Raw genomic sequence first — 18,449 nt, 5'->3', positions numbered from 1 at the left:
AAAGCCTGAGTCACATGGTGTTAAAGGGACCATTGCTGTAACTTTTTAAGAAGATTAACTCACAAAACTATTTTAATCTAATTATGGAGGAGCAAGTTTGTTTTTCTCTTTTCTTTGGTTTTCATTTCACTTTGTTGTGGATGAGCTAGCACTCAAAATGTAAAGTAAACAAACCTTAAAATAATCAAATGTTTTTATTTTTAACGAAACAGTACTTAAAACTTTCAGGCAAATAAAGAATACATCAAAATCCAGAATAAACTTTCGAGTAAAGCAACATGTTGATTTAAGGTACAAGGAAACGTTTGCAGTATTTATTGATGGAATATGCTTTGTTTTTTTACTGGCGGATTCCTGAAACCACAGCTTTAGATGTGTGCGCATACAAAACTTTGAACAGTGTCATTACAGCTCTCACTGTTTCAGCTCCACCCAAGTGTCCTTGCAATTATGGGCAGTGCTTTCATGGACATTACGCATAACAAACAAACACGCAGATCTGTTTGTGACAGTTTTTATTGTACTTTACACTGGAAAAATATCAGTTTTAACTAATGAAAGCCAGAAAAATGAAAGCACAAATGCTGAGAAGAGTGCCACCCAATGGTCTGAGCTGGTACTGTAAGCCTTTAAACAACATCAAACATGTATGTTCAATCGATGTTCATGTTATCCTTTTCCTCTTTGTTATCGAATCCAGGCATGCCATTATGACCATCTGTAAGTGTTGAGTTTTGTGAGTGATTCAGTCATCCTTTAGTCCTCCAAAGACAGCGGTAGGAACGGACTTCTGTTCTAGCTGGACCTCTGCAATGAGACAAACTCATTTAAAATCACACCGCTTTCCAAAATCACACCACTTAATTTCACAGTACCAAAGTTTACAAAAACTAACCATCTGGTTCTCCATCGTCTGCATCCTCATCATCATCATCAATGTCAATCTCATCTGGATTAGCTTGTTTGGCCAGTTCGGCGAGCTCGCTGCGAGATGTGTCACTCCTGTACAAACCAAACAAAGGTCGATGATGCTCAAGCAAATAGTACAATAGAAATGCCACATTAAAAGGGCGGCATCTTTTAAATAATCCTTTATGATCCACTCAGACATGCTTTGATTCATGTGGTGGCCCGCCTTAAATTAGGGCACAGTACAGACCTGACGAAAAGGATCTTGTCTTTAGGTTTGGGTTTGTCCTGCTCAGCTTCTGCAGCAAGCTGCTGGGCCTTTTGCTCCAACAACCTCATGTCATCCACTCCGCTCTGCCCTGGAGCAAGATCTGACACTACAACACACATACAATTAAAGAGTTTACACACACAGGGAACAGCTTATTGGTTTCACTTTTTGGCTTAAAGGGCTAGTTCACCCAAAAATGAAAATTGTCATCATTTACTCAACCTCATGCATGACTTTTATTCTGTCGAACACAAAAGAAGATATTTTGATACTTAAATGATGTAAGCACACAGTTAACGGTACCCCATAGACTTCCATAGTGATGTATTGACAAAAAACAAATACTATGAAAGTCAATAGGCACCATCAACTGCATGCTTACAATCATTGATCAAAATATCTTTTTTTGTTCAATACAGCTAATTTATTAACAACATAATGGTGATTAAAATATGACAGAATTTAAACTATACCTTAATATATATAATATATACCTAATTCAACACTATTGGGTGATTCTCGCGAAATTAGACTTATGAGGTGTCATGAAACATTTTGATAAACAAAGTAAATGCAAAGTAAAAGAAGATAAATAAGAAGCATATGTTACAAACATCTCTTCATGTATTATTTTGCACATGATTTCAAATGGCATCATACGAACCAATTTTGTTGTTTTTTCCACATTTTTTCATTACCGCAACGTTTCCATGACTGAATTTGGGTTCTTTGACATAGAAATATTTACAATTAAAAAATCTAAAAAATAAAAAGCTTCAGTGCATGTTATACTATAAACATTTACAGTAAAGAAACATGTGGTATTTGGTGATCATTGGTAAATGTAGAGACAATAATAAGGAATATAAATGTGTCCAAGACCAATTTTCCCCATCTCCGCAACAATTTTCAATCATTGTTTAAACCCTCAAGGAACTAACATTTTCAAAAAAAAAATTGGAAGGGACATAATTGACTGTGACACTCAAGATGGCTACCAGGTAAGCAGTTCTTATTTTTTTTCTCTCCAGATAAAAGTTAAAATTTTGTTTGTTATAGTACATGAGTTTGTAAATGCATATTTTTTTCATGTAATATCAGTTGCGGTAATGATAATTTTTGATAATGATAATCTTAAAAATTTAAATAATTAAATAGGAAATATTTTTAAAATCCTCGTAAAATAATGGTTATAGTAAGTTCAGACCTTAAAGGCGGAGTGCACAATGTTTGAAAAACGCTTTGGAAAAGGAAGTCGGGCTGATTACCAAAACACACTTGTAGCCAATCACCAGTAAGGGGAATGTCTACTAACCGACATCCTTGCCGGGGTTGCGTATGTGTGGGGCGGGTCCAGAAGGTCCAGATTCTATTGGGGTAGGGGCGTGTTTGTTTAGGTGATTTCAAATATCAACATTGGCTTTCAAACATTGTGCACTCCGCCTTTAATCTTATATGTGCAAAAAAAATTTGTTTCAAAGACTTCTGATGCTGGACACCTTCTAAGTCTGGATTAAGTGAGAATCACCCTATTATATAGCAACAAAGTTAAAGTAGATTTTGATTGTATTGATAAAAATGAAACATACCTGTTCCACCGGCATTGGTGGTGGCCTTTAGCATCTGAGATGACATGAAGTTGACCTGCGTGTTGTAGGTGGCCTGCACACTGCGTTTTATCCGCAGCATCTCTCGGATTGTGTCCTCGTTCCCGTGACGAATCTCAAACTCCTTCCAGGTTTGCCAGAAAAGAGCGGTCATCTGATCGGGACAGGAGACAAGTTTGTCAAAAACTCAGAAGTATTAGCTACAAGTAATACTTTAAACAGCATATAATGCGTTACCCTTGGATCACAGATCTGCGAGCAGTAGGAATAGATGGCTCTTGCTCGGTCAATCTCTCCAAGTTTGCTTTCCATATCAGCAAAGCGCAGACACATGTCCCTGGCGTGCTCATCTGGTAGGACCTGAGCAAGAAGAAAGGTAAAACAAAACAGATGCAGATTTTATCCAGCCTTGTAACAATCTAACAGATTTAAATTTAGAGTCAGTAACACTTTATAACATAAGGCAATGACAGAACGACTGGAAGGTTTACCTCAATGGCTTTCTGATAGATGGCTCTTGTGTGTGTGACTCCATAAATCTCTGCTGCCTGTTTGATGTAGATATTAAACATTTGATGGCGTTCCTCTGGTTCAACAGCAGAAGTGGCTCTCTCGTACACAGCCATGGCATGTCGCGCCAGACCGTACTCTTCCTCCAGCTTAGCATACAGCAGGTATATCGCTGTTGAATACCACAAATAAAAATCATAATCTGACCACAAAGCACTGTTATGTAAAAGTAAAGGACTTGAATAGAGCTGGTGGAGTAATCACAACTTTTTACATTTTCTTAGGGGAGGATGTTCACATTAGGGGTGGGCGATATGGGGAAAATATGATAATACGGTTGGTTTAGGCAAAATCACGATTTTTATCACGGTTCTTTTTCACGTTGGTTTTTTAAAGACCATTACTGACCCTTAATACAGCCATACTAATGCCGGACGTGGGAAAAAGGTATACCCGGCCCTTACCTCATCTTCATGTAGCACACGCCTTGTCGCGTACTTGATGTAGGCACAAATCACGATACAACATTGTTTGCGAAAAAGTGGATCGTGGAGACATTTTAATCATTCACAATCAAATATTGTCATATCGCACACCCCAACATTAAGTTTTAATTTAATGTTTTCTTTTGGTAAATTACTTTTGGCGTATTTAGGAGGACACCCATCCAGTGCTTGCTCGAAAAGATCTCGCGCTCTCTCCAGCTTCTTGCCTCCATAACGATCCATGAACTTGGTGAGGTACGTGTTCCAGATATCATGGACATTGGGCCACTTAAAGAGGGCAATGCCCCGCTCATAAGCCTATAGATCACAAAAAAATCATTCAATTTACTTATAAAAGTAATTCAAGATTAAAGAACAAAATAAAAGGATAAAACTTAAAAGGGGACATTTCACATGACTTTTTTTAAATTCAAAATAAATCTTTGGTGTCCCCAGAGTACGTATGTGAAGTTCTAGCTCAAAACGCCATATAGATAATTTAATATAGCATGTTAAATTTGCCACTTTGTAGATGTGAACAAAAATGTGCCGTTTATAGGTGTGTACTTTAAAATGCAAATGAGTTGATCTCTGCACTAAATTGCAGTTGCGTGGTTGGATAGTGCAGATTAAGGGGCTTCTGACATCACAAGGGAGACAAATTTTAATGACCCATTGTTTCACATGCTTGCAGAGAATGGTTTATCAAAACTAAGTTATTGTGTTTATCTTTTCACATTTTCCAGGTTGATAGAAGCACTGGGGGGGACCCAATTATAGCACTTAAAGGGACACTCCACTTTTTTGGAAATATGCATATTTTCCAGCTCCTCCAGAGTTAAACATTTGATTTTTGCCATTTTGGAATCCATTCGGCTGATCTCCATGTCTGGCGGTATCACTTTTAGCATAGCTTAGCACAATCCATTGAATCTGATTAGACCATTAGCATTAAGCTAAAAAATAACCAAAGAGTTTTGATGTTTTTCCTATTTAAAACTTGACTCTTCTTTAGTTACATCGTGTACTAAAACCGACGGAAAATTTAAAGTTGTGATTTTCTAGGCAGATATGGCTAGGAACTTTTCTCTCATTCTGGCATAATAATCAAATACTTTGCTGTTGTAACATGGCTGCAGGAGGCGCAATGATATTACGCAGCAGACGAAAATAGTCCCCTTAGTAACTTTCAATGGCAGGGGACTATTTTTGGGGACTGCGTAATATCATTGCGTCTCCTGCAGCCATGTTACAGCAGCAAAGTATAGTAACTACAGAGGAGTCAAGTTGTAAAACTCTTTGGTTATTTTTTAGCGCAATGCTAATGCTCTAATCAGATTCAATGGATTATGCTAAGCTATGCTAAAAGTGGTACCACCAGACCCGGAGATCAGCTGAATGGATTCCAAAACCGTAAAAATTAAATGTTTAACTCTAGGGGAGCTCAAAAATAAGCATTTTTTTTTTTATGGAGTGTCCCTTTAAACATGGAAAAGTCAGATTTTTATGATATGTTCACAAAGATAAATCTTACTTTAAAGCTGTCCTCAAAGTAGTTGTGTTCCTCGAGGAACATGGCATAGTTGATGATGATCTGAGGTGTGGCAATCCTGAGATCAATGATGCGATCATACACTGCCTTCGTAGACTGGAAAAGAAACGGATTCATTGATATTCAAGCAGCAATCTTAAATCTGCCTACAACACATAATGACTTTCTGTTATATATGTTATTACATACCTGGAATGTGCCAAGACTTTCTTCTAAGTCTGCAAGCATGGACCACACTTTAAGTGATTTGTACACTCGATTCTGCACCGGTTCGGATGAATCGAAATACTCCGCTTTCCTTGCTGGAATAGCTGTTGCTTTCTGTGAACAAAACAATCCAGAAAATATAAAATTGTCATCTACATAAAAACACAGATGATAATTTCTTAATTTCTTTGTCTCTCACCCTTAGTATGCGTAGAGCCTGATCATAGTTCTCGTGTCTCAGCTCCATCTCTCCGTACTCGCACCACACTGCTGCAAGATCATCCACCTGTTTGTAATTCACCTTGGTGGCCTTCTCAAAGATAGTCCGAGCCTTCGAGTTAAAGTGGCATGTGAGTCTACAATAGTGCTTTTGCAAAATAAGTACAGCAAATAGTGAAAATTTAAAGGAATTCATACATCATCCAGCTGCTCATTGTCCTCATAGAATCTGGCAAAGGAAACCCAAAGTGCGTGAGGTTTTCCTGTGGCCTTCATCGGGTCTACCGTCTGCACGGCCTCTGTGTACGTGTTGATGATCTACAGGAGAAAGCACAAAAACCTATAAGCATAAACATCAGTGAAGTACACCAAAAATCTACTTCGAGACAGCGTTCTAACCTGTCGTGGTTGGCCGTCATAAAGTTTAACCCTTTTGTGCCACTCGTGAACGTTGTGCGGGTTCTGCCGCAGCAAGACGCTGTTCAGCAAGAGCGGTCGTCGAATTATCAGCTGCTCGAATCGTGCCAAGCGTAACTCCAAGTCGATGTCTTCTGCACGGGAGAAATCAAAGATTTTGTAAGACCAACACCACGGCTCATCTGCTGTAAGAGATTCTCATAAAGAAATATTAACCATCTTCATCCTGTCCCGATTCAGATGTGTTCTCCATCTTGGCGGCGATCATGCTCTCCTCAAACTGCGCATAGCTGTCGAACACCTGTGTGAAGTCTCGCACGGTGACTACGGTCAGGATGGCTTCCTCATATACATCACGCGCCTTGATAAACAAATAAATAAATGACAAAAATGGTTAATTTTGTTCGTGGCACATTCGTAGAAGCAACAGGTGATGTTTTTCCTCCATGCTTACTTTCTCAAAGTGTCCACTGCGGATGTAATAATCAGCCAGGGAACACCAGAGTTTGCCAAGCTGGTCTGTAAAGCGAGTGAGACCTCCTCGAATAATGGCTCCCACGTTTAGTGACGTCACCTTGTCTGGGTTTTGTGAGATGAGGTCACAGAGTTCGTGCCAGAGCTGCAACACAATTACAATTGAAAGAATTCAGGATATATTTTAAAGACGACACTTGCATACGATAATGTTATGAATGAATCAAAATGAATACACACAGTACTGTGCAATAGTATATCGAAATATCGGAAATGTGTTTAGAAACCATATCATTGTTATTGAAAAAAAAATATATATATAGCGAAATATATTGATATTGAATTAATGTCCAGCCCTAAACAAACCATACATCTATGCAAAGCTTATTTATGACTATTAGTACTTATGATTGGTTTTGTGGTCCCATTAAAGACTTCATTATAATTAAAAACTATCGGAATTCAATAAATCATACCAAAACAGCTGAATTGAATCACAACCAAATTTCAAATTACATGATGTATGGCACATTAAATAATCATAATTACAGCAAATATATTATTGGACACGTAAAAAACTCACTGTGTAAAGTGCAAAACCCACTAACCTGATAATTAGACTTGCCCTCTTTAGAAACAAAGTTTTCATCATTGACAATGGCTGCCAGCCGTAGTGCAGCTTCATCCAGACGGCCAGCTGAACGCAAGAAATCGATGTATTCTTCTGCATTCTCGGGAGATAACTAAACACAGTAAAAAGTAAATATGAAATAAATAAATAAATAGAACCAAGTAAAAGTGTATATGTGGTTTACAGCATAACATTACCTTTAGGTAACGTCTGTAAACACGGATAGCTGTTTCTGGCAGAGGTAAGTTACGGGAAAAGCGAAGGTACAGGGGCCAAATCCGAGTATGCTGGGTAACGGGAAGTGCTCTTAATGCCCTATCAAACGTCCGTCTGCTCCGTGTAATTTTTGACTGAGACACCATGAACTGACAATAATCGATCCAAATCCTCGGCATCTACGGAGACAGTGAAGAAGAGTTATATTAGTTAAGTTTTGAAACGGCACAGTTGCATCACCATGATATATATTTTAACTTTACCTTGTGCATAAACACCAGAGCTCTCTCATGGCAGTTGTTCACCTCCTCATAGGCTGGATCTGTCACACACTTGCCTTTCACCTGTTTCCTCCTCTCTCTCAGGTAGTTGTACCATAACTTATAACTGGAAAACATTTATTAGAAGGTCAAGATCCAGCAATCTCAAAGGTAATGCATTAAAGACAATCGTGTGCATGTGTATACCTGCCAGGTAGCTCTTTTAAAGCCCTTTCATAGATCATATTGAGCACAGATTTAGGAGCATTCTGCTTGTGTTCAAGGTACCGTATCCAGCACTTGACTGAATACGGATTCCTGATGATCTCTTCTTCATATGGCAAATCATCATCTTCCTGGAAAGGACAGAGATTTATTGTTTGGATATGTGGACAGACGTAAACACAAGCTGAAAGCGAAGCAAGTCAAATACAAGCAGAGCATTGTGCTAGCAACGCAAATGTCGTGGGTTCAATTCCCAGATAACACACACACAAAAAAAATTGTTTAGACTGAATTCACTTTCGATAACAGTCTGCCAAACGCAATTATAATGTAATGACAATGGACAGCGTTACTTCACAGTGTTAGCATGTTAGCTAACGACTGTTACACATCATGTCCGTTATTAAATCTGGTATTAACCAAATTAAAGACACAACAGATACTTTTTACAGTTAATTAATTACAAATGTTAAACTAATAAATAACTTTAATGTGTTTAATAATATTGTTTTCTATTAAAATCCCAAACTCTCACACAGTTAGCATTCACAGCTAGCTAGTAATAACATACTGCCTCAAATGTCATAAAGCGGTGTTAAGAAAGCTTAAATACATACGAATATAACGTTGGCTTTTCCGCCAGGAGTTGGCATTTTTCCTCGTCAAAGAGATATCCGAATAATAATGTGAGAAACAAAATAACACTTGACAAAACAAAACACTTCCCACAACGTGCTGAAAACGCAGAGTACGAAAACCCCGCCTCTTCTGAATGTACTCGATTCCTATTGGCTGGTGTCTTTCTCCGACGGAGCTGCGCAGACCGATGGCTGTATGACATCACACTGCCGCGAGAGCACATCTTTCGAAATAGCATTCCAGATAACAGGAATAATGCCGTTGTTAGTTAGGCAACAGAATAGACATTTAAGTACAAAAAGGTAGTGCCACACACAAGTAGAAGTTAAGTTAATAATTTATTGTTCACAAAAGACAAACACAGCACAGGCCTAACATCCTGATCACCCATCACAAAGAAGTTGGCCGTTTCTCAATCCGAAGGCTGCAGCCTCCGGAGGTCGCATATGCAGGCTGCATCCGTCATCAAGCCTGATTTATTTAAGTTAATTGAGCGTTACATTCGCAAATCATGAGCATGTTACAACAATTTATGATTAACTAAGATTAACAGTCATCTTCAAAATTGTTAATATTCCGATAAAAGACCGTCTTGATGACGTATGCAGTCTGAAAATGCGACATTCGGAGGCTGCAGCCTTCGAATTTAGGAACGGACACTGTCTAAAAACCATGAGACGGTTTCCCGGACAGGGTTTAAGTTAATCCATGAATATGCCTTATTAATATTAGGTCATTAAGAAGTTTTTACAAACATACCTTACAAAAAAACACTACAGGTGTGCATCTTAAGACAAAACAATGTCAACAAAATATGTTAACATTAATCAGGACAAGTGGTTTTTAAATTTATAACACTCAAACACGCATTTTAGTCTAGGACTAGGTTAAGCCCGGTCTGGGGAACTGCCCTATATGATATGTAGTTGTCATTTATATTTGTCTTTTGATACTTTAACACAAAAATTTAAATTCCTTTAATCTGTTTACCGTACAGTTTACCAGTACAGAAAAAGTAAATTCTATAAAAGCATAGATATTTATCCATAGCTAAAGCCAGCATTAATTGAGATAAATAAGTTGAACATGCATCTTATTTTTTCTTTTCTTTATTTCCTTCTTTTTTTCTCTTTCCTACCGCTATTTTTTCCTTTTTCGCTCTTGGCCTGTCTGTTTATCTCTTCTCTTTTCTGTTCATTGTTCTGTTGTAGCTGATTACTGTGACATCTCTGGATCAGAGAGAAGTAGTCCTCGTGTGGGTTGACTGGACCTGGATTTTTTGCATTTAGAGATGACGGCCTTCCACGTTCTTGTCTTGCAGGAGACCCGTGAGGAGATGTGGACCTGGAGTGATGCTTTTTAGGAGGGTTCACGTTAAGGGAGACAGGTCTGCCAGGTTTGAAACTGAGAGGAAGTACGATAGTTTCCCCTGGTTGTCCGATTGTGAGAAATACTTCGGGAGATAGACACGACTGTATGAATGAAACCAAACCATTACAGTCACAATTATTCTTGTGAATTTTTAGACATCAGTATTTGTTTAGGCTATTAGCTGATGATTTTGTGAACCTACTTCGTGTGGAGGGAGGCGCATGGAAATTTGAAATGTTATCTGTAAAACAGGAAGATTACTAAGTATTAACCCTTTATGTAAAATATAAAATAAATCCTTTTCAAACTCTCACCTGCATGGGCATGTCATCATATAATAACCTTTCTTTCTCCGACACAGGGCAAAATGAGGCAGATCTGGGAAGAGGTTCAGAGTCACAAAGCATCAGGATGGGTGATGCAGGTCTGGAATCAGGTTTTTTGGGCGTAGCAGGTGATGCGGGGGTCAGGATGATCTGTGGATTTCGCTCTCTTTGATTCCCAGTGCTGGAAGACTTGAACCCTGGCAATGAATTGAGATGTATTATAGTAGTTTTGTTTTATAGTAGTAATACACATGACAGCATGAACAAATTCATTATGGCAGAATTGAAAAAAATGATAGATTTGTGTTTTTGTAAACTAGTGAAAGAATGAAACATGTAGTTTTATTTCTAGCAATCACAAGGGGCAACTCTGTTAGATAATAAAATTCCAGTTACCTATGGGTGTAGTGTTTGGACTTATTGGAATGAAGGAACTATGTTTGCTGGTTTCAAATGAGCATCGCTGGTCATCCATTCGTCTTTGCTGTGCATGATGGATCATGGAGAAAAACTGGTCATGATCAGAACCGTGATCCTGATCAGAAAAAAGTACATGAATGTGTCAAACAACCTATTTAATAATATTTGAGATGTATATGGATGATTTTATTACCAAGCACATCCATCTTCCATGCTCTCAAAAAATGCTCCCAAGTTGTTACTGTTGGAGTACCCTTTAAAAAGATACAGATATTACCTCTGAGGTACTAATATGAAGTACTTACTTGCTAGGTGCAATTGTGTACTTTATGAAAGGGTACCGTCCCAGTGACAGCTAGGGAACAATTTTTCTGACATTGCAGTGTAAATTTGTGCTTTCATGGATCATTCATGCCTCATCATTTATTTTTTATATTATTATTAATAATATTCAAAATTGACTTAATGTGAGCTAGTCATTCAGTTACATCCAAGCTTAATTGATTTATAAATATTATGCAAATTAATCTGACAGCCACAAATTACTACTTCTGCTTACAGTGGTGATAAACCAACTTTTTATTCTACATAATTAGGACAAAATGTAACACAAAATAAATAAAACATTTTACAATTCAAATTATTTACTTTAGTTACTGCATTAGGCAAACATAAATATACAACATTTATTAGTCTGGAGTTATTGTTTGTTTATAAAAACTGTTCATTGTTATTTTAGGTTTGCTTATAATACATTTACTACCATTATTTTGCACAACAAGCTCACTCACATAAAATAGGACTAATCTGAATTCAGGTATTAACTCATTCCCCGCCAGCCATTTTTTGAAAAGTTGCACAGCAGCATTTTTTTGTGATTTTCACAAAGTTTCACAAAATGCCTTTCAGGAAAAAAATTCTTAAATATATAAACATGCAAATATATCAAATGAAAGAACAGACCTTCTGATTTCAAACAAACAATAAAAAAACAAACAAAACAGGAAAAAACTTTTCATCCTATTTATATTTTTTCTCTGCTTATAAACTCTTAAATATGGGTATTTTTCTTTAAAAATATATTTTTTTAGCAAAAAGCTGAAATAATAGCATTTTTTTATTGAAGAAATTTTTTTAGAGATCAGTTTCAGAATGATTATTAAAACATAAACAGAGTTTAAAATTAGTAAATAACGTTTTGGCTTCAGATTTTTCATAAATTGGGTAAGAGTGCCATCTAGTGGATAATCGCAGTATTAAAGACTACCATAAAAACTTATCAGGAACACTTTTTTATGCAAATGTTTTCTCTTAATTGACGAGATAACTCATCAATGGCAGGGAAAGAGTTAATGATCATTATCAGAATCAGTAAGTGGAAAGGTTTGGGTTAAGTACAGGTTGCCCACCTCAGAAACTGAACTGAAAGATGTTGATCCTCTGGTTAACTCTGATTCAGATAGAGGTTGTGATTGAAACTTTCTCGGGGGGGCAGGAGAGCCCAGTTGGATTTGGGGAGCAAAGCAGCGGTGATCATCAATCCGTAAGCCCTGCTAAAGGGAAAATAAACAAGAGTGCACAAAGTCTTATCACAAAATTAATAACACTGTCCAGGTTTCTATTTCTGTGCACATATTAATTACGGTAAGAGGAGAGCACTACTAAATGATGATTATGATCTTAAAATAAGCCTGTATTCCTGCCCTAGTTAAAACTGTGTATCAAAAAGTCACATGTATGAAAATAAAAATACATTTTACATAATCCTTTCCTTTTAAATGTATCATTTATAAATACTGTATAATATTATCACTTTAAATGTTAAGGTTCAGCAAACAATCAGTAAATGACACACCTGTAGTCTGGAGATGATGTTGAAGAGTTGATCAGATTCCTGACCAGTTATATCAGAAGATGTCGCTGGAAGTGTTGCCCGTTGGTCATTTAACCGTTGATTCTGGGTGTTGGCAATAAGTGTAAAAAACTGGTCAGCATGTTGATCTGTTTGGAGGTTAAGGACATATTAATAAAGGAAAGTAGACTGACAGTTTTTGGTCTTTAAAAATAAATATTATTTATAATGAAGGATTTTGTTAAGGCTAACCTGACTGTATGTTATCTATATGGCTGGTTGAATGTGATAAGGGGTTAATAGAGCAGCGTTGATCCTCAATACGTCCACGCTGAGCTTCACTAACTAGACAGAAGAGTTTGTCCTGTTCACCCTTGAGGATTACAAAAAAAAGTATACTTTAGTAAATAAGTAATAACAGTTGTCAAAACACAAATAATCTGCATACAATATGTTGTGTGGAAGATACAATAGTAACTGTATGGTAGTCTTGAAAAGTATTTAAAGGGGACATTTTTAAGATATCAAATAAATCTTTGGTGTCCCCAGAGTATGTATTTAATGTTTTAGCTTAAAATACCATCAGTGTTGCCAGATTGGGCGGTTTTAAAATTTGATTGTGCGGGTAAAAATTGGCTTGGGCTGGTGTTGAAAATTTGGGCGGGTTTGGGATCAGTTGGGCGGTTGTGAAAAGTGCATTTTATAGGCTAATAGACACAGAGCGCAGTTATGCTAATTTAAAAACCACGCCCACCGTGGGGGAAAACAATCCAACCGTCTCCATTGACTTTGCATTGCAAGTTTGCAAGTAATTTCTGGCTTATAACAAAAACAGAATAATGCTTTAAAGCTGTTGTGTGAAAATGTGTACAGCTAACAAGCAAAAAACCCAGAAATAAGTTTTTATAAGCTGTCGAGCCGTAAAACCCAGCCTTTAAAGGTGCAGTGTGTAAAATGCAAAATAATATCCAAAACTATATTATCAGGGGTGTATAAAGACCTTTTTATAATGAACCTTTGTTTTTATTACCTTAGAATGAGACTTTTTTATCTACATACAGAGAGGGTCCCCTGACGTGGACGTCACCATTTTGTGCCGCCATGTTTCTACAGAAGCCCTTAACGGACAAACTTTTTTTACTAAGTTGTCTCTGACAATGACATGTTTTACCAGTGGCGGCTACTGTAGCTTCTCTATGCGCTTCAAAAGCGAGGGGTGAGCAGTGGATTGAGCCGTTTGTTGCAATTTGCAACCTCACCACTAGATGCTGCTAAAATTTACACACGGCACCTTTTAAGGAGAAAAAAGTGTATCGCCGACTACGTTTCCCTCTAGTGGGCGCAGTTCTCCTAATAGTAGTACTATGAAAAGTTTTCCACTTTTGTGTCTTTAAACGTTCATTTTTTGGAGGTCGACAGCTTATAAAAACTTTTTTCGGGTTTTTTTGGTTTGTTAGCTGTACACCTTGTCACACTGCAGCTTTTAGGCATTATTCTGTCCTATTTTTTCACATGTCTGCAGAGAATGGTTTACCAAAACTAAGTTACTGGATTGATCTTTTTCACATTTTTAGGTTGATAGAGGCACTGGGGACCCAATAATAGCATGATATGTCCCCTTTAAACACTTCAACCACACTTACAAATGTCTAAATGTCACTGCCTTAGCATATTATCAACCAAAGTGGTAATAAAAATAATTGGTTGTCATAATACGTGCATGTTGCCTATAAGTTATAATAATAATGTGATGAACTATAATCATGGATAGTTTACTAGGCTTCAAACATACCTCAGACATCCACTAAAACCACATTGAGATCAGTATTTATTACATATTATAAAACGGTTAGTTCCTTAATTCTGATTGGGTAATAGTTTATGATAAAACACAACTATGATTGCTGTACCCGGGTAATTCTCACGAAACCATTGAAACACCACGGCACTAATGATTTTAGCTTTAAAATGTGTAATATAGTAACATTAAAAAGCATCAGAATTAACACAATACTGTGTTCTACCTTGCACAATGTGTGATTTCAACATAAGAATTTATAATTGTAAATTTTATCTCATTTTCTGCTGAAATTCTCATTACCGCAATGTGTCCGGCTGTGTTTGAACATGCGTTATGTTGTAATTTAATTAAACACAAAAATATTAAGAAAAAAAATAAATGGATGTTTTGCTAGACTACTTTAGATGACAGAAAAAATATTTACTGAATATTCATGTATACGTAATAATAATGAAGAAAAATTAGGAAAATGATGTGTCCATGCCTGATGTTCTCATCCTCCGCAACACTTTTTGAGAACAGTTTAAGCACACATACAGAATTTTAATAAAGTTTGATTTTGAGTGACCAAGCACATGGACCAGTTACTTCAAGATGGCTACCAGGTAAGATCATTTTTTTTACAGTTAATTTGAAATATTGTCTTGTCAGAATGCTTACACAACATTTTGATTATCATTACCGCAACAAATGCTTATTAAATGTTAATTTAATTAATAGAAGCATAATACTTTGCTTTTAAATGCATGTGCAGAATCTCCAAATTATGTTCTTTCAGGTTTGTCATGTCATTTTGAAAATATGTCAGTGTTGATGTTTTCTGACTGTAAAAGTTTTAAAATTAATGTTCCCATTTACTCCAGACTTTGTTTTTCAGTGTCTGGTGGGAAAAAAAGTAAATTCAAGCAATTTTTACATTTTCATGCTTGACCTTTTTAAAACCAAGTTTTCGTGAGAGTCACCCCCCCCAGTGATTCTGTGTATCACTGCGCAACACCAATAGCAACTTAAACATATGAAAAAAAATTATTGTTGTTCACATTCGGCCAGAGACCATTTTTTCCAGCGGAATGAAGGCTTTTAGTAATTTTACTTCATGAAAGTTGCGTTGACATATATATTTTTCGCTGTAATATTTGTATTGTGTGGTAATTGTTTTTATTAAAGCAATAAGGTATTTGAGGCTAGTGATGGAAGTCACGACTGAAGGATTTGCATTGTGCCTAACAACGCCCTTCAGTCATGACTTATTCATGAATCACGATACAGCACAGCCTCTCAAACCTTATTGGTTACATAGTACAATTTAGACCAGTAATTGAAGTTTGCTCTGTAAAACTATCTCATATGTTTGCAGATGCCATTTGGGTTATGAGAAATTAGTCATTTGAGTCCAGATACATTATGTGGCCACTGTAAATACGCATAGTACTCACTTGAAAACATTCATAATCTGTTCTGTCTTTGTCTGGGCTGAAAGAGGTTGATCTAGATGGCAGCTTGTTAAAAGAGTCATCACAATGCTGAGTGGGTTTGGTAAAACTGAAGCTTGCCCTTTTCATAGAGCCTGGAGACTCAGGGGTCCGAAGGTTTTTTGGAGGGGTCCGTCTCCTGAAACTCTGTATGACAAGTGTGAAGTTTGCAACAATTTTAAACCATCCAATATATCAATGCAATATATTCTCTAGTGGTTTCAATTCATAACCGATTGAAAAGAAATACTTACATGAGTGCGGCTGACCATGTTGCAGATCTGATCAAAGCTTATTTTCAATGCATTTGTCTCTTTTGGCTCTCTCATGGTGAATGCCTCCATCCCTGGTGATGAATTAAGCATCATCCGTTGCTCATCTAATCGGCGGCTCTGACTTTTAACCAGGAGCTGATAAATCTCATCAGGATCTGGTGTGGTAACATCCAAAGTGACAAATAATAAAAATGAGTACAGTAATGCAAACATATTTTTTTTATACGTTTACATTTTTGTCAACAATTCATGCATCATAATAAAGAGGATTTATTGTGTGACCTGGGCTGTAGACCGGAGCTTGTTGAGATGTTCTTGGACCGAAGGAGCAGCGCTGTTCCTCGATTCTCCCACGCTGACCATTACTTACAATGCTGATCAAATGATCCTGTTCAGGTGAAAACTCCTGCCGTGCAACCGTTTGGTTAAAGTCATTTCAAATGCTAATGCACATTATGAGAATCAAGCTAGCAGAAAAGTAAAAAATGAATAAGTGTAAAATACCTCTTGCATCTTTTTCAGTCCAGTAGTTGTCTCCAACTCTGCAATCTTCATCTGGATATTCCTTTCATTAAAAATCTGTGCAAGTTTCTTCATAACAAATCATCAGCAAGACCTGCCATCTACGAACTTGCCATGATCCAGCGTTGAGATGAAGCTGTCTGAGGGCTTTCAGAAGGGTGCTTAAGCTTCAACTATAAACCCACACCCATTAGAAAACCTAGCCAGAGGCCAGTACTATAATCCTAGATAAAAACCTGTTAATCCTCTCTCATGTAAAATAATGATCCTTTATGAAGGGAGACTTCAATCATTTGAACTCTCAACAGAGATCACCCGACACCATCAGTCTGTGTTTAACTTTACAAAAGCCATTAGTGGGTTTCTTTATATGACTCAAATCCTCTATACAGGGAATGTTCAGGGTGAATCACACACACGAGGATGAGTCATGAGATATTTACATTTAAAGAGGGATAATAATATATCTCAACGGATTTATTCAAGGGCTTGTGTTTAAGATAAAGGATTCAGATAATGGCAGACTAATCCACTGGCCCATAAAGGATTCAAAATTTTTATATTGAAGTCATAAAAGTCATTTCAGAGAATTGTTTCTAAACACATTATAATTGTTAGAAATGTATTGCTGAAACAAGTTATAAAGACTGTGAACAATGTAGTACTGTGGCGTTACACCATTAAACAGTTTTTCCACATCTCTTTATTTCAGGATTATTTGGGCGGGGCCAAAACGGTTGCTCGATGACTCAGGCCCTGTCCCAAATGGCACACTCCGGACTTGTGGTCCTCCTCAGAGTCCACACTTTGATGACATCACGTAGTCCAGACTTCAGGGACCCTTGATGCGAGTCCACGTGGGTGCACCGGAGTCGTATTTTGGGACAGACTCGAGCATCACACCGGAAATAGGTAGGGAAGTTGCCCGTCAGTGTGAACTCCTCCCTTCCTTCGTCTGATTGGTCTGATTGCCCTTTCGCAAGGACTTCTGGGTTGGTAAAGTCCGCGAAGCCTGCTGCAGTGCGGGCTTCGCTGAAGACCGCATCAAGGGGACAAAGGAGGCGCTGATGAGCACACTTCAAAGCGTAAAAATGACAGATGGGACACCCTACGGACTCGTGGACTAAGCGAGCCCGCGCAATTTAAGGCCACGAGACCGAAAGTCCACATGAAGTGCGCCATTTGGGACAGGGCCTCACTGGGCACACCGAGCATTGCCCCTCCGATAGAGAGAGAAGTGTAACGATTACCGGTTAAATGGTTAATCAACGGTTAGTATTTACCGCATCATTAATTTTCCTTGGGTCATAAAGTACAAACTATCACAACATAGCAGACAGTGAGAACTTTACTTCCGGTCTCTGTTTGTTTAATGGTCTGACTAACTTTTGAACAAATAACGTTACCTCGTCGAAAATAACAGATGTTTTGGTTTCCTAAAGACGAGGGAAAACGGTGATCCTGGATTACCGCTATTTGATGGAAGGGTTGGCAGCCTCTGTAGTTAATATTGCATACATTAGTGGTGGGAGCAACAAAGCTTTTCGAAGCTTCGAATCAATTGAACCAAATTGATTCAGTTTTTCGAAGCAGTTCGAAACACCACAAACGCTGGCGACCCCTGCTGGTCAAAACAGTGTAAAAGCAGATATGTCCAAACATTTTACACTTTTTATTACAAAATAATAGCAAGACTTTTATTAAAATATGTTAAAAAATTATTTAACTTAATTAAGACATAGTTAAACGTGTATTATTTGTTTTTTGTTTTATTTAGGGCAAACAAAT

General features: G+C 37.4%; 2 protein-coding genes across 8 annotated transcripts; both read right to left on the bottom strand.

Moving 5' to 3' along the window:
* Window positions 1-498: 498 nt before the first annotated feature.
* On the bottom strand, window positions 499-8,759 carry xab2 (XPA binding protein 2). Of its 2 annotated transcripts, none has more exons than XM_055188424.2 (19): window positions 8,601-8,759; window positions 7,966-8,114; window positions 7,762-7,885; window positions 7,480-7,677; window positions 7,260-7,394; window positions 6,632-6,796; window positions 6,394-6,538; window positions 6,160-6,311; window positions 5,959-6,078; window positions 5,741-5,872; window positions 5,524-5,655; window positions 5,317-5,430; window positions 3,938-4,100; window positions 3,279-3,469; window positions 3,025-3,147; window positions 2,770-2,941; window positions 1,160-1,286; window positions 896-1,002; window positions 499-807 (listed from the first exon to the last, which is right to left on the bottom strand). In XM_055188424.2, the coding sequence occupies exons 1-19, from the start codon at window positions 8,634-8,636 to the stop codon at window positions 746-748; spliced, it is 2,547 nt and encodes an 848-aa protein (XP_055044399.1). In that variant the 5' UTR covers window positions 8,637-8,759; the 3' UTR covers window positions 499-745. The 2 variants fall into 2 exon arrangements, with proteins under 2 accessions (XP_055044399.1, XP_055044405.1); XM_055188430.2 differs by having other exon boundaries at window positions 6,160-6,308.
* A 226-nt stretch (window positions 8,760-8,985) lies between these two features.
* LOC129430815 (uncharacterized) lies at window positions 8,986-18,223 on the bottom strand. 6 transcript variants are annotated; one of them, XM_055188385.2, is made up of 12 exons: window positions 18,068-18,223; window positions 16,644-16,808; window positions 16,422-16,545; window positions 16,119-16,294; window positions 15,829-16,011; window positions 12,844-12,964; window positions 12,595-12,740; window positions 12,149-12,292; window positions 10,716-10,854; window positions 10,308-10,516; window positions 10,196-10,234; window positions 8,986-10,094 (listed from the first exon to the last, which is right to left on the bottom strand). In XM_055188385.2, the coding sequence occupies exons 2-12, from the start codon at window positions 16,734-16,736 to the stop codon at window positions 9,732-9,734; spliced, it is 1,737 nt and encodes a 578-aa protein (XP_055044360.2). In that variant the 5' UTR covers window positions 16,737-16,808; window positions 18,068-18,223; the 3' UTR covers window positions 8,986-9,731. The 6 variants fall into 6 exon arrangements, with proteins under 6 accessions (XP_055044360.2, XP_055044370.2, XP_055044377.2 ...); XM_055188395.2 differs by having other exon boundaries at window positions 16,644-16,834; window positions 18,068-18,213; XM_055188402.2 differs by having other exon boundaries at window positions 16,644-16,755; window positions 18,068-18,213.
* Between the last annotated feature and the right edge of the window lie 226 nt (window positions 18,224-18,449).

Source organism: Misgurnus anguillicaudatus, chromosome 19, assembly GCF_027580225.2.
Source record: "Misgurnus anguillicaudatus chromosome 19, ASM2758022v2, whole genome shotgun sequence".
Taxonomy (NCBI): domain Eukaryota; kingdom Metazoa; phylum Chordata; class Actinopteri; order Cypriniformes; family Cobitidae; genus Misgurnus; species Misgurnus anguillicaudatus.
This window is presented reverse-complemented; position numbering and strand designations above follow the sequence as displayed.